The following is a 21,397-nucleotide window of genomic DNA, read 5'->3' as shown; positions in this document are numbered from 1 at the left end:
CAAGCCGACGCTCTATCCACTGAGCCAAACCGGTTTCGGCAGATGTTAATATTTTGCCATAAAACATTAGCAATAAGAAAAAAGTTGGAAATAAAAACTCTAAGTAGTCTCATGTCTGTTTAGGTCAAGTTTTGTCATTAAATGTAATTAATTGGTACCAAACTTAGGGAAAAAGTTACATCTTCAGAGCTTTTTTCATTTAAGAATTACAGATTAGGAATTGTAGACCTGTATTGGACAATAAACATTGCATGCAATGTGTGTGGGCTATAAGTAAGACAAGCAATAATAAGGCATTATTCAAAAAGGAAATCCTATAGCTTTAAATGCATTAACCCTGTGGTTCTCAACCAAGGGTGATTTTCCCTCTCCAGGGGACAAATGGAGACATTTTTTATTGTCACAACTATGGGGAGTGAAATTGGGGTGGGGGTGCACTACTGACATCAAGTAGCTAGATGCCAAGGCTGCTGCTAAATATCCTACAACAAACAGGACAGTCCCCACAACAAAGAAGTATCTGACCCAAATTCAACAGCGTTAAGATTGAGAAACACTGCATTAATCAGAGACCAAAAAAATACTGAAACCCAACAACCTAAGCATTCAGAATATGTGTGTGTGTCTGGGAGGGAGAACAAATTCAAACTCATATAAAGAAAAGAAACAGCCCTAACCGGTTTAGTTCAGCAGATAGAGCGTCGGCCTGTGGACTCAAGGGTCCCAGGTTCGATTCCGGTCAAGGGCATGTACCTTGCTTGTGGGCACATCCCCCGTGGGGGGGGGGGGAGGTGCAGGAGGCAGCTGATCGATGTTTCTCTCTCATGGATGTTTCTAACTCTCTGTCCCTCTCTCTTCCTCTCAGTAAAAAAATCAATAAAATATATTTAAAAAAAAGAAAAGAAACAGTAAAGAGAAGAACAAATCAATACAGTAGACAACAGTGATAAGAGATAATAAAAAGTAAGTTGGTCCTTTAGAAAAAATAATAAAATAAGCAAGCCTCTAACTAGATCCTACTGGAAGTTACCAGATAACCAATTATTCTAAACAGTAGTAATTAAGAGAAAACAGTAAGCATTTATCCTACTTTTCCAATTTGAGCTGCACTTCCTTGTAACTAAACAGACCTATTGCGTGGAGTAAAGCAATTCTACTTTAAAAAAGAATTCAAATTTAAAAGTATAGGAGGAATGAAAGAATGAGAAAATCATGTTGCAACCTATAATGAAGTAACTGATTCAGGAGATAAATAAGTGGTAAAACGAAATAGAAAGTTTGTTTGGGGTTTTGAAAGTTTGTTTGGCCCTGTCTGGTGTGGCTCAGTTTGTTGGAGCATCATCCCATGCACTGGAAGGTCAATGGTTCAATTCCTGACCAGTTCTGTCCCCAGTCACGGCGAATACATTGGCAACTGATTGATGTATCTCTCTCATGTTGATGTTTTTCTCTCCCTTCCTCCCTCTTTAAAATCAATAAAAATAAAAATTATTTTCTAAAAAAAGAACATTTGTTTGATACCTTACCTTTAAAGGTATTAGCTACCACTACCTGAATCCACAAAAAGTGCGGCTACTCCATCTTGTGTGGAGTAATCCTCTAGTGCAGTGGTTCTCAACCTTCCTAATGCCGCGACCCTGTAGTACAGTTACTCATGTTTTGATGACCCCAATTTCATGGTTACAAATTAAACATAATTAAAGCATAATGATTAATCACAAAAACAGTATGTGATTATATATGTTTTTTCCGATGGTCTTAGGCGACCCCTGTGAAAGGGTCGTTCAACCCCCAAAGGGGCCGCGACCCACAGGTTGAGAACTGCTGCTCTAGTGTGATATAATAGAATGTACACAGCCTCACTGAAATATTCTTGTGCCCCACCAAAAACATCTACATCTAATTGAGTCTATAGATCTAAAATCCTGTCTACAAAAAATATGAAGGTGAGAATAAAAAAAAATAAGACACCATAAGAAAACCATCAGCAAAATCCCAAGAGTGAACAAAATGACCCAGTTTCTTCAACAAGTCAATGTCAATGGGGAGAAAAGAGAGTGGGTGAGAAGGAATGTGGAGGAATGTTCTAGATCAGGTTAACAAATTATGGCTTGTGGGCCAAATGCCACCTGCTTTGATACAACCCTCGAGCTAAGATAGTTTTTACATTTTTTAAGGGTTCTTTAAAAAAAGAATATGGGGTTCGTGCGGTTAGAAACCACGCGTGGTGTGCGTGTTGGCCGTGAAGACTGGCTTCTGCACTGGCGGAACTCGGCCGGAGGGACCGGACGGGTCAGTGCGGCCAGCACGGACGGGGTACGAAAGGCAGAAGACAAGGTGCCAAAGGGAAGGCGTCTCGGAGGAGGTGACACTGCAGCCCCGTGGAAGGGCGCGCCGGCAGAGGGAACGTCATATGCAAAGGCGCGGAGACTCGTTGGAAGACGCGGAGGGAGGCCCGTGTGGCGGCTCGAAGGCCGGGGCTGGGAAGGTGCAGTTCAGTGGTGCGGGGGGACGTGGAGGGTGAGCCAGATACCGCCTGAGGCCTCCCCGCTCCCCCCAACCACCCTCCCTGCCTGTGGACGGCGTGGGCAGGGAGGCACAGGAAAAGGCAGAAGAAGAGGTGAGGGTGTAGAGGCCCCGACCCGGCCAGCCTACTTGAGAGGGCCAGGCTTTGGGTTTTGTTCCCTTTTGTGCCAACCGCTACCCCCCACTTCCGCCCCCCTCCCCCATCTCCCCCCCCCTCGGTGTCTGGCAAGAAGTCCTTCCTTGACTTATTAGTGGAAGGAAGGAATGTGCACCCAGCCCCAGACGTTGTCTGCACAGTTAGGTGCTGTGAGGAAGAGAAGGGAATAGATCCTAGATGATTTTTTTTGGAGGAAGGAATCCATGTGACTTGGAGACGGATTAGATGTCATCGGGGAGGACTGGCTTGGTGACTTGGGGTGGATGGACGGTGCTGTGGATGCCCTCTGCAAGTCATTGCTCTTGTTCTACTGGTGTTCCCAGCCAGTGATGGTGACTCCTTTCCCTCCTCCAATAGTGTCTCCCACCCAGGGATGTCAAGTGTGCCCCTAACACCCCACCCTGTACTGAGGGTGTCTGAGGAGTCCGGACAAATGAGGCGTGGGAGGAGCAACTTGCTCCCCCCCCCCCCAGTCCCCCGCCTCCCCCAGACCCCTCCGCTGAGGCACCAACATGTTCCTGGGGCTGGGTTGGCAGGTTGAGTCCGTCTGGGTTGGTGTCTTCCCTTTGGGTTTAGATTTGATGGCAGGGATGAGGGGACATTTAGAGCAAGTTAAATTCTCTGCCTCACTGTCACCTCTGCCAAGGCCAGGCATGGAAGGGTCAGTGGAACAGAGGGGCAGCCCTGGTCCTGCAGCAGTGCAGAGGCCCAGTGTTCGCACTGGGGCTGGGGTGGCCTTGGTGGTCCAGGCCTGGAGGTCTGTGAGGAGGCTGTGGCAGCATGCTGGAGCCCCACACATCCTGGGCCAACCCTCAGTGGGTGCCTGAAGGGCCTTGAACTCCAAGTCTTTGCCCAGGGCAGCAGGGACATCCCGGTTGGGAGGGGGGCAGGCCCATGTCCCTAGCATGAGGAGAGAAGGATGGGGAATAACCAGCTGGCCTCACAACCCCCCTCTGCTTTTTGAAAATGTCCTGATGTAATATACTAGTAATTTGACATGCATTTAAATTTTAACACATTTAATCTTTTTTTTATATTTAGGAACTTTTATTGAATTTATTGGGTGACATTGGTTAATAAAATGACAGGTTTTGGGTGTACAGTTAAAAAAAATAAATAAATAAATAAATAAATAAAATAAAATAAAAAAAGAATATGACCCTAGCTGGTGTGGCTCAGTGGATAGAGTGTTGGCCTGTGGACTGAAGGATCCCAGAGCACCTGCCTGTGTTGTAGGCTCGATCCCCAGAAGGGGGCGTGCAGGAGGCAGCCAATCAGTGATTCTCTCTCATCATTCATGGTTCTCTCTCTCCCTCTCCCTTCCTCTCTGAAATCAATAAAAATATATTTTAAAAAAAGAATATGGAACAGAGACTCTATGTAGGCCGCAAAGCCTAAAATGTTTACTGACACTACATAAAAAGTTTGCCAACTCCTGTTCTAGAATCTAGATTATGAGATTCACAAAAGTTTAAGAGATGTAGCAACCACATACAATGAGTGAATCTAGTTTAGATCCTGATTAGAACAAATGCACTTTTCTGTAGGTTATATAAAAAAAAAATTGAAGCTAATCATAGTACCAATCTTACAGTATTGTAAGGATATATGAAAGAAAAATAACTACTAACATTTAATAAGAGCACGTTCTATGTATTGAACATCATTCTAAGTACTTTCCATGTATTAACCTACTTAATCATCAAAATAACCATGTAATGTTGGTACTAGCATTAACCCCATTTTACAGATAGGGAGACTACGACAGAGGAAAGTTAGTTACTTATCCAAAGTCACGTAACAGTAAGTAGAGGAGTCAGAATCAAATTCTTACAATCAAGCTTCACAGTCAAAACTTTCAAACACAACAATAAATTGCCTCAATAATAAATGAAAACTCAACACAATACCTGGACCAAAACAAAGCACTCACAAATTGTTGGCTAATATTACTATTAGGCTAACAAAGTATTCCTTATTCTAACATTCAAATACTCAAAACTATGCCGAAACCGGTTTGGCTCAGTGGATAGAGCGTCGGCCTGCGGACTGAGGGGTCCCAGGTTCGATTCCGGTCAGGGGCATGTACCTGGGTTGCGGGCATATCCCCAGTGGGAGATGTGCAGGGGGCAGCTGATCGATGTTTCTCTCTCATCAATGTTTCTAACTCTCTATCTCTCTCCCTTCCTCTCTGTTAAAAAATCAATAAAATATATTAAGAAAAATACTCAAAACTATGATTGACAAATAAATAAATCTATTTAATTGTAACTATGTTCCTAACTTGTCCTAACAATATTATAAAGGTGAGATCATAAATAATTTGAAACATATAAAGTATGTTACTCCACTCTTCCAACAAATCACTATAATGGTCCAAAGGTTATACCCATTTATCTTTCCACAGATAAGATTCATAATCTTGATTCATATTGAAAGAAAAGTTTATGTGCTAAATAACACCTTGAAAGTCTTTAGGAGTTAAAGTTTCAAAACTATTGAGAAAAATTTTTTCAAAAAAGGGTATTTACTCTAAGTTTAACCATATAGAGGAAAAGCTTCAAATCTTCATAAACCAGTGGAGTTTTAAAGCTAAAAATGTCTTTTAAAGTTATTTCTAAAAACTGGTGAAATGCATGTGTAGAAATCACTTATTGAAGATGAAACAATTGAAATGGAAGGATTAATAATATAGGTTATCTACAAAAAGGACCGTGTGCCTAAATGCTATATTTGTCATATGTATTATTAGACATTTGTGACCTTTTGCCTACATGTTGTCTCAAAATGAATGTGCCTCCTTTGGTGCATGGCTTAAGGATGAGGAGGATAAGCCAGTCCTCCTCTCAATGAACATTTAGGGACTTTAATTTTTAAAAAATCATTTATTGAAAGTATGTATTGAGCATATCTTCCTATTTCTTCTATTTCCATTGTTATGCCCAAATGTTTTATATTTTTCTTTTTTCTGAGTAGATTTGCCTAGCAATTTTCCACTCTTAGAAGAGGCCATATTTTCTTGTATACCAATCTTTAAAAAATGGTCTAAGCATACATGTTTGTATGTACATGTGAATACACACATATTTTTAAAGAAAAGCAAACAATACACTGAAAAGGCCCAGCCGGCATGACTCAGTGGTTGAGCATCGAGGAGGTCATGGTTCGATTCCCAGTCAGGGCACATGCCCAGGTTGCAGGCTCGATCTCCAGTAGGGGGCGTGCAGAAGGCAGCCAATCAATGATTCTCTCTCATCATTGTTGTTTCTCTCCTTCTCCCTTACTCTCTGAAATCAATAAAAATATATTTTAAAAAATAATAATACACTGAAAAGTATACTATATGCACTTCCTGCACCTTCCAAAAGCTTTTTTCCTGGAAAAAGGATACCTAATCATTCTTTTAGTCAAGACTAATGTTTAAAATCACTTTTGCTGATTACAATGACAACAAATGGAAAATACCAAAAAGTGTATGCAAAATCAATTTCAGTCATAAACCCAACCACTCAGAGATAACATTAGTTCCTTCTTTCTTTGCATAATACAAACAAAGATACAGGGTACAGATTATATGGTATACAAATCAGATAGTATCCTAGGACTTCTTAACATAGAACACTATGTTTAAGTAGACACCTCAGAAATCTAGTTCAACTTGTTCCTATGTGGTTGTCCTACCTTGAAGACCAAAAATGACCTGACTCCCAAAGGATATAATAAGTAAAAGAATCCCTGGACAGCCCAGCCAGAGTGGCTCATTGATTGAGCATGGACCCATGAACCAGGAGATCACGGTTGAATTCCTGGTCAGGGCACATGCTCAGGTTTCAGGCTCCATTCCCAGTAGGGGGCAAGCAGAAGACAGCCAATCAATGATTCTCTGTCATCACTGATGCTTCTCTCTCTCCCTCTCCCTTCCTCTCTCTGAAAATCAATAAAAACATTTTTTTAAAAAGAAGCCCTGGCCCTAACCGGTTTGGCTCAGTGGATAAGAGCGTCGGCCTGCGGACTGAAGGGTCCCAGGTTCGATTCCGGTCAAGGGCATGTACCTTGGTTGTGGGCATATCCCCAGTAGGAGGTGTGCAGGAGGCAGCTGATCGATGTTTCTCCCTCATCAATGTTTATAACTCTCTATCCCTCTCCCTTCCCGCTGTAAAAAAATCAATAAAATATATTTTATAAAAAAAAGAAAGAAAAATAAATAAATAAAAAGAAGCCCTGGACAAAACTTAATCATAAAGTTACATGTCTTTCATGCTAAACCTGTTAGCCTAGCTTGGAATACTTGGAATACTTTCCAGATGACAAAAAAGCAAGTACTTAATTAGTTTGTACTCTGTTAAAGATTCAACTTCTTCCATACTCCTACAGACATCTTTGCCATCACAATCAAAGCATATTTTCCAGTAAAAGATCAATCAATATTTAGACCTAATATTAAATAAACCCAGAATCAACTAACAAGAAGGCAAAGTAGCCCTCCGGGAAACATGCCCTTGCCTTGCCTTCCCTCTCCGCGCCCCCCCCCCAGATACATTACTATTACCTTCCTCCCTCCCAAGCTCCAAGGGCCCTTCCTTTGCCTCCATAACTCATTCCTCAGCCCATTTCTTCTAGGAATTACTTCTTCCACCTCTGTGATTAACCCAATAAATGTTCTCCTATTAAAAAAAAAAAAGAAGACGACGAAGAAGAAGGCAACGTGGCTAGGGAAGAAACCCAACTTCAACAGTCACAAGAAAAATTAAGGGTAAATTAAGTTACCAAATTCCTTGTTACTGCTTTCCCATTCCTATCCTTGGGGATCAATTACCTCAAGATAAAAAGTAAGACTGCCTTTTGCACTGCTGGTGAGAATAATACAGATTGGTGCAGTCACTATGGGAAGCAGCATGGAGTTACCTCCAAAAATTAAAAATGGAAGTGCCTTATGAACTAGAAATTATACTTCTAAGAATTGATCCGAAGAACCCTGAAAGAACACATGCACCTCTATGTTCACTGCATTGTTATTTACAATAGTCACCATAGGGAAGCAGCCCAAGTCTCATCAGTAGATGAGAGGATAAAAACAGCTGTGGTTCATTTACACAATGGAATACTACATTGCTGTAAAAAGAAGGAACTCTTACCCTTTATGATAGCATGGCTGGACCTGGGGAGTATTATTCTAAGTGGAATAAGCCAGTCAGAGAAAGACAAATATCATATTATCTCACTTATATGTGGAATCTAATGAACAAAATAAACAAACCACATAGAAACAGACTCATAGATACTGAGAACAGACTGACAGCTGTCGGAGGGGAGGGGTGTTAAGGGGCTAGGTGAAAAAGGTAAAGGGATTAAGATAAAAAAAAAAGAAGAAGAAGAAAAAAACCCACCTCACAGACAAAACAGCAGCATGGTGGTTAGAGAGGAAAAGTGGAGTCGGGGTAGGTAGAAGAGGATAAAGGGGCCCTAGCCGGTTTGGCTCAGTGGATAGAGTGTTGGCCGGTGGACTGAAGGGTCCCAGGTTCGATTCTGGCCAAGGGCACATGCCCAGGTTGCAGGTTCATCCCCAGTAGGGGGCCTGCAGGAGGCAGCCAATCAATGATTCTCTCTTATCATTGATGTTTCTATCTCTCTCTCCCTCTCCCTTCCTCTCTGAAATCAATAAATATATATATTTTTAAAAAGAGGGTAAAGGGGGAATAAATGCTGATGGAAGGAGACTTGCCTTGGGGTGGTGAACACACAATACAATACACAGATGATGTATTACAGAATTGTACACCTGAAACCTATGTAATTTCATTAACCATACGGTTGACTGCATGTTCAAAACAGAGAAAACACCATGCAGATGCTGTCGCTGACAACTGTCGCAGACTTCTTTCCACCAAAAGGATTCTGGACATAATTTTAAAGGAAAAGTTCTCCTCTACTGCCTATTTCATTGCTACCATTTCTAGAAAAAGCAAAATGACGGAAATCTACACATTCGTTTCAGGGGCAGGACCTTCCAATTTCAAAACGTCAATTGAATTTAGCAATTTTAACTCTCGGTCTTCTCTTGAGAGATGTTGAGACAGGAACTAATTTTTTTTTAATATATTTTATTGATTTTTTACAGAGAGGAAGGGAGAGAGATAGCGAGTTAGAAACATCGATGAGAGAGAAACATCGATCAGCTGCCTCCTGCACATCTCCCACTGGGGATATGCCCGCAACCCAGGTACATGCCCTTGACCGGAATCGAACCTGGGACCTTTCAGTCCGCAGGCCGACGCTCTATCCACTGAGCCAAACCGGTTTCGGCTAGACAGGAACTAATTTGCTTTCTGACTTCAGTTCAACAAATTTTTGTACCCAACAGCAGCAGGGCGGGCAGCTCAGCTGAAAGGGGTTGGGGGATTGGGTGGGGGATAGGTGTGTGTGTGTGTGTGTGTGTGTGTGTGTGTGTGTGTGTGTCTGTCTCTGTGTCTGTGTCTGTCTGTGTGTGTGTCTGTGTGTGTGTGTGTCTGTCTGTCTCTGTGTCTGTCTGTGTGTGTGTCTGTGTCTGTGTGTGTGTGTCTGTCTCTGTGTGTGTCTGTGTCTGTGTATGTGTCTGTGTGTGTGTGTGCCTGTACCTGTGTGCCTGTGCCTGTGTGTCTGTGTCTCTGTGTCTGTCTGTGTGTCTGTGCCTGTGTGCGCAGTGACAGGCCGGGAATCTGCCTGGGGCAGCGGGGCGACCGGACCTTGAACCCTCAGCGTCAGCTGACTGCACCGCCCGGCGCCGTCTCCACCGGGCCCGAGTTACCGACTTCCCCCTCGGAAAAGTCGGTGATGGAGAACCGGGTTTTAAGTGGGTGAAAAGATAAGAATCGGACCGGCCGGCTGAGCAGACGAGGCCTGGGGAAAGGGGCATTTGGGCCCAGCCCCCGCCCGCACTTCCGGGCCCCGACGCCGGCCGGGCTCCCCGAGGCGGCGGTCCCCAGAGGCCTCGCAGCCGCCCCAGGCGCCTCACTACGCAGCCGGGCGGCAGCCACCCGGGCCTGCGGCCCCGGTTCCGGGAGCAGCGGCCGCCGCGCGCTGGCTCCGCACTGCGGCGTTACCTGTTGAGGAGCAGGGAGGCGGCGCTGAGGCAGAGCAGCAGGAAGCAGAAGAGCGGGTACTGGCGGCAGATCTCGCGCCCCACGTCCAGCCGCAGCCGCTGCTTCAGCTTCTCCCCCATCGTCCGCACCCAGGGCACCATCTCCACCGGCGGGGCTGGAGCTGTGCGACACACTGAGGTCGAGGCGACCCCCATTCACCTCCGCGCCTCCGCCCCGCCCGGCTGCCGGCCCGCCGGCCGACTCCCACCGCCGCCGACCGGCGGACTGTCCCGGGGCTGCAGATGCCCAAGCCCCGCCCAAGGCCCCGGCCGCGCGTGCGCGGCCGCCGGCCAAGGGGACAGAAGCACCACGTGCCCCAGGTCGTCACCCCGCGCCGGCCCCCGCGCGTCTCGCCCCTCCGCCCTCCGTGCCAGAGTCGCGCGCCGGCCTCCCCGAGAGGATCCTGCGCCCCCGCGACCCGCCGGGAGAAACGACAGCGCCCCGCGGCTGCCCGGCCCGGCCTGCGGGACACCTCGAGCTCGCGGGCGGCTGGAGCTGTAGTCATTGTGACGCGCACCCGCCACTCAGGCCCCGTCCGCAGCGGAGGCTTAGCGCGGGGGGGAGGACAGGTGTGAGCTTAGCCTTAGCGCCACGCCCGAGGGGGAGCGAGGAGGGACGCTTGGTTCCTAGCTGCGCGCGGGTGAGTCCAGCCTGGATTACGGATGAGGCACACCCACTGGGCCGCCACCCCGGCGAGAGATCAGTGCCGACAGCCCCGCGGGCCTCGCCAGCCTCCAAGGGTTTGGATGCGGCGGGTTGACAGGTTAGCTTGAAGCCCCCTGGTAGAGTCTCGTGGGGCCTTCGCTTTCCTAAATGTTAGTTGCTGGAAGCATCGCTGAGATACAGGAAGACCTCACCGTAAGAAGTAAAAGTTGGGCGGCGCGCTAAGCGCTTTCATTTAGCCTCTACACATTTCTCTCAGGATGTAAGTACTCCGGTTCTCTCCCATTTTACAGCTAGATTACTGAGGAGGAGAGGAACTCGAATCAGACACTTGGTGAAGCCGGGATTTGGAGCCTTTCTAACCCCAGAGATGGCGCGCTCATGCTGCCAGTCCTTTCTCCTTCCTATCATCGTAACCTCCGAAGGGCAGATATGTGCTCAGAAATGATTTTTTTAAAAACAAAACAAAACGTGGTATATGTAGTTTCTTTAGTATTCCCCAGTGTTATTATGCCGAATACGTGGATATTTAACGATGCATTCTTTTTCCGTCAGAAAGCACCTTTAACTATTCCATTAATGGTAATTATTTAATTTCATTAATAGTATAATTATTACCACCCTTGATCACGAATCAGTACATATTTCTAATATGTACTTTAGGATCAATATCAACACAATTGCTGGATCAAAGGGTAAGAACATGAGACATACTGTCAAATTTCTTCCCAGAATTGTCGAGTTGGACAGTAGTACATAAAAGTATACATTTCTGCCCTGGCCGGCGGCTAAGTGGTTAGAGCTTCAGCCAGCGCACCGAAGGGTTGAAAATCCGTGTGTGCTGGAGGCAACCAATCTATGTCTCTTTCACATGATGTTTTTCTCCCTCTCTCTCCTCTTACCACCACCCACCTCCCATTCTCTCTAAAAAAAAATATATATATATATATATATATAATCAATGGAAAAAATATCTTCGGGCTAGGATTAACAACAAAAAAGTATTCATTTCACTGATCGTCCTCATTAGTTATTGTTTAATTAACATCCCAAATATATACTCACTAGAGGCCTGGTGCATAAGATTCATGCACTGGAGGGATGGGGGGTCCCTCAACCCAGCTTGTACTTTCTCACAGTACAGGAGCCCTCCAGGAATGTCCGACTGCTTATGGAAGAGGGCCTAAGCAATCAGTCGGACATCGTTAGCGCTGCTCCAGAGGAGAGAGAGGCTCCTGCTACTGCGCTCCCAGACATGAGCCCAGCTTCTGGCTCAGTGGTGGGAGCACACTGACCACCAGGGGGCAGCTCCTGCGTTGAGCGTCTGCCCCCTAGTGGTCAGTGTGCATCATAGCAACTGGTCATTCCGCAGTTCAGTTGATTTGCATATTAGCCTTTTATTATATAGGATGTTGTTTCTGACTAAACCATTTAAAAGACTACTGTGTAACATCATTGGGAAGCTTAGTGCGATTTTTAATGTTCTGAAATAAATATCGAAACATAAATTTCACTTTTGTGGCTTTTTTAAAGTGTCTTTGAATCATCTATAAACCCTGGTTTATATAAACATAGGGCTTTACTGAAGTACAAATAAAAGGTGTATCTTGAATTATTCTACATGTATCAAGTGCCTACTGTGGGCTTGAGTACTTTATGATTGGGTAAATTACTTTATTAAATTTTTCCAGGAAGTTATATTGCCAGTCTTTTTTCTGTTTAAAAATTTGCTACCTTTGCCGAAACTGGTTTGGCTCAGTGGATAGAGCGTCGGCCTGCGGACTGAAGGGTCCCTGGTTCGATTCCGGCCGAGGGCATGTACCTGGGTTGCGGGCACATCCCCAGTGGGAGATGTGCAGGAGGCAGCTGATTGATGTTTCTCTCTCATCGATGTTTCTGACTCTCTATCTCTCTCCCTTCCTCTCTGTGAAAAATCAATAAAATATATTAAAAAATAAAAATAAAAATAAAAATTTGCTACCTTAAAGGCCTATTCTAAAATTGCTGTGTAACTTTTCACTGAGATCTGTTCTGTTCAAATTAAACATCTTTATAACAATCAACTAAAACATCTTTCCCATATAATTTTATCAGAGGCAATTAGAATAAGCTAACTACTAAACAATATGCAACTTAAATTTTCATATTACTCTTATGCTCAGAAAGTAGAAAAAAAAATAAATTTCTGCCATAGAAAATTCTTCAATATCTACACCTTAAGCAAGAAAAAAATTTTTTCCTGTTGCTGGACATCATTTAATGAAATAAAACTTTATTTCATTAGGAAAGTTTTTAATCTCATTATTTTTATTTTTCAATTACAGTGTACACTCAGTATGTTTTGAATTAAGTTTCTAAGTGTTTTCTCTTTAACCTTATAATCTAATATCCACTTTAACACATACACAGATCTTGAAATTTTTTTCAACCTTTTATTAAGTTTTGGCCCTACACATCCCCAGTAGGAGGTGTGCAGGAGTCAGCTGATTGATATTTCTCTCCCATTGATGTTTCTAACTTTCTGTCCCTCTCCCTTCCTCTCTGTAAAAAATCAGTAAAATATATTTTTTTTAAAAAAAAGTTTTGGCCCTAACCGGTTTGGCTCACTGGATAGAGCGTCACCTGCGGACTCAAGGGTCCCAGGTTCAATTTCAGTCAGGGGCATGTACCTTGGTTGCAGGCACATCCCGGGGGGGGGGGGGGTGAAGCAGGCAGCTGATCGATGTTTCTCTCTCATCGATGTTTCCAACTCTATCCCTCTCCCTTTCTCTCTGTGAAGAATCAATAAAATATATTTTTTTTAAAAAAGTTTTGAACTTCCAATGGGGATATGGGATATCCACAATTAATCTTGGTTCTAAAACCAGCTCCACTTTCTATAGAAAATGTTAACTTGGGCCAGCACCGGTTTGGCTCAGTGGATAGAGCGTCAGCCTGCGGACTGAAAGGTCCCAGGTTCGATTCTGGTCAAGGGCATATATCTTGGTTGGGGGCACATCCCCAGTAGGACATGTGCAGGAGGCAGCTGAGCAATGTTTCTAACTCTCTATTCCTCTCCCTTCCTCTCTGTAAAAAATCAATAAAATATATTTAAAAAAAAGAAAGAAAATGTTAACTTGGTCTATCTCAACTCCTAGATCCTCAACTCTAAAACAGAAATACCTTCTTCATAAGTTATAGAGATTACTTTGGGTGGAAACTGCCTATTAAATGTCTTTATACAATGCTTAATGCAAAAAGGTTTCTTATTTTGTGGATTTATGAACATGACAAAAACCAGCCAAATCAATTAGCTTTATTTAGATTATAATCTAAAATGACAATGATGTGAAGTCAAAGTTACCATACAGGAAACTGAGAACTTTAATGGCTGCCCTGAAGTTCTAAACCTGCAGTGTCCAATAAAGTAGCTAATAGCCATTATCTGGCTGCTGAATGTTTGAAATGTGGCTAGTTTAAATAGACATGTGTTATACCTATAAAATACACACCAGGTTTTGAAGATGGCATGAAAACAACATAAACAACCTCAATTTTTAAAACTTGATTACATGTTAAATAATATTTTGGAAATAATGGCTAAAAAATATTAACCTATGTTTCTTCTATAATGTGGCAACTAGAAATTTTAAATTACCTTTGTGGCTTGCACTGTGTATATCTACTAGACAGTGCTGGTTCAGACTAATGTTAGCTGTGGAGAGTCAGTACAATTAAATAAGTTTTTCATAAATATCACAATTATCATGTGTGCTAAAAATACATTTTCAAATTTAAAAAGTAAAAAATAGTTGATAATACATTCACCTAAAGGGCTCATAAATTACAATCCAATAATATCTCCAATATTGGATATACATTGAATATTTATAGAATTAGCAAATAAGTATAAGGCACTGTGCTAAAGGTGGTAGCAGATACAATGATTTAGATGAATTTTTCTGACCTCCAAAGGAGATATGTCACATATGAAAAAATGTATAACAAAGGGCATATCCTACCTAATAAAAGAGAAACATGGTAATTAGCGTACGAACGCTACCCTTCCCATTGGCTAATCAGGGAGGTATGCAAATGAACTGCCAGCCAAGATGGTGGCCGGCAGCCAGGCAGCTTGAAACTAACATGAGGCTTGCTTGCTTCAGTGACGGAGGAAACCAACGTTCCCTGCCTGCCTTGCTGGTCTCTGAGCTTGCAGTTTGAAACATTGTAACAAATATAGAAGCTAAACAAAACCCCAGAAACCTGCTTTCAGCGAGCCGGATCTCAAAGCTGGAGTTATACATTGTTTCGATTATAGAACCGAAACAAACCAGATACCTCCTTTCAGCAGCAGAGGCCTAAGAGCTGGAGCCTCAGAGCTAAAGCTGGCCCAGAATAAAAAAGAAAAAAAAGAAAAAAAGGAGCAGTTGGGAGCTTCAGTCGGCCTGAAAACAGCCCTCAGCCCCTCACCCAGACTGGCCAGGCACCCCAGTGGTTACCCCCACCCTGAAGGGTGTGTGACCAGCTGCAAACAGCCATCATCCCCTCACCCAGGCTGGCCAGGCACCCCAGTGGGGACCCCCACCCTGGTCCAGGACACCCTTCAGGGCAAACCAGCCAGGCCCACCCATGCACCAGGCCTCTATCCTATATAGTAAAAGGGTAATATGCCTCCCAGCAACGGGATCAGCGGAGCAGCGAGGCCTCCTGGCACCGGGATCAGTGTGACAGGGGGCAGCGCCCAAACCCCCTGATCGCCCTGCGGCTGTGTGTGTGACGGGGGCGGGGCCACAACCTCCCTATCCGCCCTGCTCTGTTCGTGATAGGGGAAGACGCCCCAACCTCCTGATCAGCCCTGCTCTGTGCCTGATATGGGGGAGCTCCCCAACCCCCTGATCGCCCTGCAGCTCTGTGTGTGACAGGGTGCGGCGCCCCAACCCGCCCCCCCATGGGCCCTGCTGTGTGTGTGACAGGGTAGAGCCATAACCCCCCCTGATCGGCCCTGCCCTGAGTGTGAGAGTGGTGGCACCCCAACCCGCCCCCCACGGGCCCTGCTCTGTGTGTGATGGGGTAGAGCCATAACCTCCCCACTGGCCCTGCCCTGAGTGTGACAGTGGCAGCGCCCCAACCCCCTGATCGGCCCTGCTCTGTGTGTGACAGGGGGCGGTGTGCCAACTCCCCTATCGGCCCTACTCTGTGAGTGACAGGGGGGAGCTCCTCAACCCAGATGGGCCCTGCTCTGTGCGTGACAGGGTACGGAGCCCCAACCCCCTGATTTGCCCTGCTCTGTGACAGGGGGTGGCGCCGCAACCTCCCCATCAACCCTGCCTTGAGTGTGACAGGGGGCGGTGCCCCAACCCCCCAATCGGCCCTACCCTGAGCGTGACTGAGGGTGCCATCGCAACCTCCCAATCCGCCCTGCTCTGTGCATGACAGGGGGTGGCGCCCCAACTCCCCAATCAGCCCTGCTCTGAGCCCAACCAGGGGCTGCACCTAGGGATTGGGCCTTCCCTCTGCCACCTGGGAGCAGGCCTAAGCCAGCAGGGCGTTATCTCCCAAGGGGTCCCAGACTGCAAGAGGGCACAGGCCAGGCTGAGGGACGCCCCCTTCCCGCCCCCCCGAGTGGACAAATTTTTGTGCTCCGGGCCTCTAGTCTATACTTATAAAAGGGTAATATACTAATTAGACCAGATAGACTGGACATCATTCCGGATATCCTTCCTGACAAAGCCAGGGCCCGGGTGGCACTGCCTGGCTCCCTGGAGCCTGCGGCCGGCCCGGGAGAAGCCAGCCCGGGTCCCGGGTGCCTGTGGCCAGCCAGAGAGACGGAAGCCTGGGCCCCAGGTGCAGTGGCTGAGGCAGTTAGGGGCAATTAGGCAGGCAGGCAGGAGAGTGGTTAGGGGTGATCAAGCAGGCAGGCGAGCGGTTAGGAGCTAGTGGTCCTGGATTGCAAGAGGGTCCAGGCCGGGCTGAGGGACCACACTCCACCCCACCCCCAACCCCCAATACATGATTTTCATGCTTCGGGCCTCTAGTTTATGTATAAGGGCTGTAGTAGTTTTTTATTATAGTTTTAATGGCAGGTGATGGCAAAGGGAAACTTTCAACTGATGAGGATGGGGAAAGGCTTCCAGGAAGACAATAATTTGAGCAAAGACTAGAATTTCTCAATTTGCTTTCAGTTAATTTTCAGAAGTCATGCAGCAAAACAAAATGTTAACTATTTAAAATGCTTTTAAGTAATTCAATCTGGCCCTAACCTGTTTGGCTCAGTGGATAGAGTGTCTGCCTGCAGACTGAAGGGTCCCAGGTTCGATTCCGGTCAAGGGCATGTACCTTGGTTGCAGGCACATCCCCAGTGGGGAGTGTGCAGGAGGCAGCTGGTCGTTGTTTCTCTCTCATCGATGTTTCTAACTCTCTATCCCTCTTCCTTCCCTCTCCCTTCTTCTCTGTAAAATAATAAAATATATTTTTTAAAAAAATAAGTAATTCAATCTGTTGTACCAGTAATCAGACCTCCTTAACTCTGATGACCCTGAATAAACACGAATTTGTTGAGGGCCATTATTTGTGTGGGCTGAGTGTCAGGAAGAGGATAAATGAATACACACTATCCTTAGAAGCCATTTCAGTCCCTACTTCTCACAGATGACTCCTATAATCTTGGAGCATGCTCTCCTATCACAGGATTAGGATTCACAAACCCATTTTTCTCCCCTATGTCTCAAAGCATGAGGTGCGTATTTTACATTTTGTGGCAGTGTTATCTTTAGTCTTAATTTTACATCTCATAAACCTCTTTTTCCCACAATCTACCCTCTGTATCAACCTCTGGAAATTAAGCACCTGTTAAAGAAACCATTGAACTGATTTTTTTACTCCAAGAAATATTCCTTTCCTAGGTTTTCAAAATAGGAACTCATTACAATGGAGAATATGTAATTCAAGGAAGAGCATCAAGGGATTTTTATGAATAGTTTAAGGTGTTAAAAATGCAGTTATTACTTTCATATTTAATGCCTCCCCTCTCTTGTGGCGACAAAGTAAAACCTCAAACGGTAAGATCTGAAGAACTACAATTTTATACAACTCACTGGCTCAAATAGATCCTCTCTGGGTAAAAGCTCTTTTGACCATGAAATTCTGGGTGGTCATCACACCAAAAACTTAAACATTCAATGTTTGTCACCTTGTTTCTAAGATATAATGGAATAGCCATCGTCTCAAACCTCACTTTCATAGAAATAGGTAGTTGGTTATAACTTCAGAAAATGTAAATTATTTAGTAACTGATTAAAAACTGAAAATAATGCTCACCTGCCTGATGATAAATATTAAAGATTGAGTGGAAAGGCACTTATAATCTAACACTACCGTTCATCTTGTATAAGATGACCAATTTTTTTTAACTACTTTTCAAAGTTACTCTTTAAATAAAACATTCCACTTTCTTTTTTTTTTCAACCTGGACACATGCCCTACCAGGAATCAAATTTTGACCTCCTGGTTCATAGACCGATGCTCATCCACTGAGCAACATCAGCTGGACTATTTTTTGTTAACTATAGAGACAATGGCTTTCTTTCATAAAAAGTCTTAACAATATTCAGATGTTTAAATATATTTTCACCTGACTCCAATAACTTCTAAAAATATTTTGGAAAAGCTTTGCAAATCTTCCTCTTACCTCTTGATAAGATATACTTTAAAATATAAAAACAAAAGCACTTTCATGTGGTACATATAAACGACCATGGAATTAGGCATAGTTCAGAAATCATGAAAATCACTAACACTGATACTTCAATTCCAAGTCTAGTAAGGTTACTACCAAATAATTAAAATCATTATCTTCACTAACTTTTGCTATTTTGATAAGCTGATCCCAGCTATAATAAACTCATTATATCCAAGTAGAAATCTTGAATAAGAAAATTATGAAATCCTTATTGAAAATGAAAGTGCCCTTTAATTTTTTATGTATTTATTTTTATTGTTTTCAGAGAGAAAGGGAAACATCAATGCTAATTATTGACCAGCCAGCTGCCTCCTGCACGCCCCCTACTAGAGATTGAGACCACAGGTCGACACTCAACCACTGAGCCATGCCAACCGGGCCTTATTGAAAATTGGAAAAAATCCTCTACATTCAAAGACAGTTACCATTTAAATTTAGGGATTTTAACTCAATGAACATTTTACAAGTCTGAATTTTGAGCATTATCAGAAAGCCACATATAGTCTGAGCCATCTCACCCAGTCTGGGAGAAGGGACTGCAGGTTGGCTGGCCAGGGGGAGGGACTGTGGGAGGTTGGCCAGCTGCAGGAGGTTGGCCATGGGAGCACACTAACCAGTCATTTGGTCACTTAGGTTTTTGTGTGTATATAGATAGATAGATAGATAGATAGATAGATAGATAGATAGATAGATAGATAGATAGAGTGCGAGCGCGCCTGGTACACTAAATTCGTGCACTCAGGGGGGTCCCTCAGCCCAGCCTGCCCTCTCCCAGTCCAGGAGCCCTTGGGGCATTTCCAACTGATGGCTTAGGCCTGCTCCCAGCCTGCAATCAGACATCCTTAGCGCTGCCACGAAGGCAGGAGAGGCTCCCACCACCACCACCACTGCGCTCACCAGCCGTGAACCCAGTTTCTGGCACACTGGCCACTAGGGGGCAACTCCTTGTGTTGAGCATCTGCCCCCTGGTGGTCAGTGCACATCATAGTGACCAGTCGTTCTGCCATTTGGTCAATTTGGGTTTTTTTGTTTTTTAATATATATTTTATTGATTTTTTTTCTTACAGAGAGGAAGGGAGAGGGATAGAGAGCTAGAAACATGGATGAGAGAGAAACATCGATCAGCTGCCTCCTGCACACCCCCTACTGGGGATGTGCCCGCAACCAAGGTACATGCCCTTGACTGGAATTGAACCTGGAACCCTTCAATCCACAGGCCAATGCCCTATCCACTGAGCCAAACCAGTTAGGGCCATTTGGACAATTTGCAGATTAGCCTTTAATTATATAGGATAATTAAGAACTCTATTGCAGATGTTCAGACAGCATTATTAGTTGTATTCTCAGGTTTGTTCTTTAATGTTTTTTTTTTAAATATATTTTATTGATTTTTTACAGAGAGGGAGAGAGATAGAGAGTTAGAAACATCGATGAGAGAGAAACATCGATCAGCTGCCTCCTGCACATCTCCCACTGGGGATATGCCCGCAACCCAGGTACATGCCCTTGACCGGAATCGAACCTGGGACCCCTCAGTCCGCAGGCCGACGCTCTATCCACTGAGCCAAACCGGTTTCGGCTCTTTAATGTTTTTACTTATTTTTAGAGAAAGAGGGAGATGGAGAAACATCAAGCCCACAACCTAGGCATGTGCCCTGACTGGGAATTGAACCAGCAACTTCTTGGTGCATGGGATGATGCTCAACCAACTGAGCCACACTGGCCAGGGCTGTTTGGTGTTTTGTTTTTAAATATATAATTAAAAAGATTAGTTCACTTTCAGCTCTTGAGACTAAGAAGAAAGCTTCTCCCAGAATGCTCACAGAAACAGATGGCAGTATTGGAGCAATTTTTGTAGGGCTTCCAAGTTAAGAATCCAACAATAAATATCCCTATGTAAATAGTCCCTTTCATGTACTGGGTTTTCAAATGTTGGTAACACATTATGTATTACTCTTAAATTGGTTTAAGCCTACTTATATATTCAGCTTCTGCCAGTTTCTTAGCTTTCTTCCACTATGTTAAAGCAGCATATAACACTAATCATGGGAGGATGGAAATTGTGATTACCACATACACTATTGAAAGGTAGCAATAACAACAAATATATAATTTAAACTAGAGGCCTGGTGCATAAATTCGTGCATGGGTGAGGTCCAGCCGGCCTGCCCCGATCAGGGCCGATCAGGCCAAGGGGAGAGGCTATGGGCCAAATTGGCCAGCCAGCTCCACCCTCTGGTCAAATTCCTGGTTGAACTTCCAGTCGAGGGACAATCTGCATATTAGCCTTTTATTATATAGGATTCTGAATTCTTTTTGGCGGTTACAAAGCATAGAAATATCAAATTTTAAAATGCTGCCAGATGCTTTAAAACCATGGTTTACTACTAAAAGTTATCTTATGCAGGTTGATAGATTTTGGGTTTTGACTTGTTACAAACCTATAGTACAAACAATAAAAGAAAACTCAGGTAACAGGAGAGGGAAAGTCAGAAATTTTATCTTCATGTTCTAATTATACATGTTTCTCAAGGATTCTTTGTTGATAATTTTAATGAACCTACAACAAGGAGACTTTACTATTTGGGCTGAAGAGGATTTTTGTTTGAGTGGTTGGCTTGGATGAGATAGAACTCTTAAGACACCCAGGCATCAAGACAAGGCAAGCAGAGTGTTTATAGAAATTATCAAGCTGAGGCCAAATTATAAATTTTTAAATTGCATATGTGGCTTGTATTTTATTTCTATTGGACAATGCTGTTGTAGACTCTACAGATATGGAGAGCCATTATAATTAAATGTGCCATTCAGAAATTTGGTGTTTAGAAACCATTTAAGATATTTGTAAATATGAAGTTCACCCAGACCTGAAGGGTAAGGGTAGGACTTGGATAGAGAGGATATTTCAGGCCTATTCGGTCACAGTAAATGATCAAATGTAGCTAGCTGAATGTGGTAAGAAAAACTAATAGGACATATTCGCTGACAAAGCAGAGCACTCTAACATGTACAGCAAACAGCTGAGATTATCAAGATCTGACATAAACAGGAGTCCACATAGATGTGATGCCAAGCTGTGAATATAAGTGAGATCTAGGCGACATGTATAGAGAAAAAGAAGGAAATGAGGACAGACAAGAACAGGGCAATCAGAAAATATCAAGAGAACCAGCAGAGTGCCAAGAAAACTTTTCAGGTAGAGTGATTCAGTGT

General features: G+C 44.2%; 1 protein-coding gene across 12 annotated transcripts in view; it reads right to left on the bottom strand.

Annotated features, from left to right (window-relative positions):
• Positions 1–10,063, bottom strand: part of SNX14 (sorting nexin 14) — a 72,461-nt gene extending 62,398 nt beyond the window's left edge. For 5 of the 12 annotated variants that reach the window (XM_059701043.1, XM_059701045.1, XM_059701054.1 and 2 more), the window contains exon 1: positions 9,763–10,061. In XM_059701043.1, the coding sequence (XP_059557026.1) occupies positions 9,763–9,956 (194 nt within the window). In that variant the 5' untranslated portion in view covers positions 9,957–10,061. Of the gene's footprint in view, positions 1–7,232; positions 7,348–9,762 lie in introns of those variants that run through there. The other 7 variants (XM_059701048.1, XM_059701049.1, XM_059701050.1 and 4 more) reach the window with 4 other exon arrangements.
• Positions 10,064–21,397: the final 11,334 nt, after the last annotated feature.

Source organism: Myotis daubentonii, chromosome 6 (genome assembly GCF_963259705.1).
Source record: "Myotis daubentonii chromosome 6, mMyoDau2.1, whole genome shotgun sequence".
Taxonomy (NCBI): Eukaryota; Metazoa; Chordata; class Mammalia; order Chiroptera; family Vespertilionidae; genus Myotis; species Myotis daubentonii.
The sequence above is the reverse complement of the archived record's forward strand: the minus strand, read 5'-3'. Positions and strand labels throughout refer to the sequence as shown.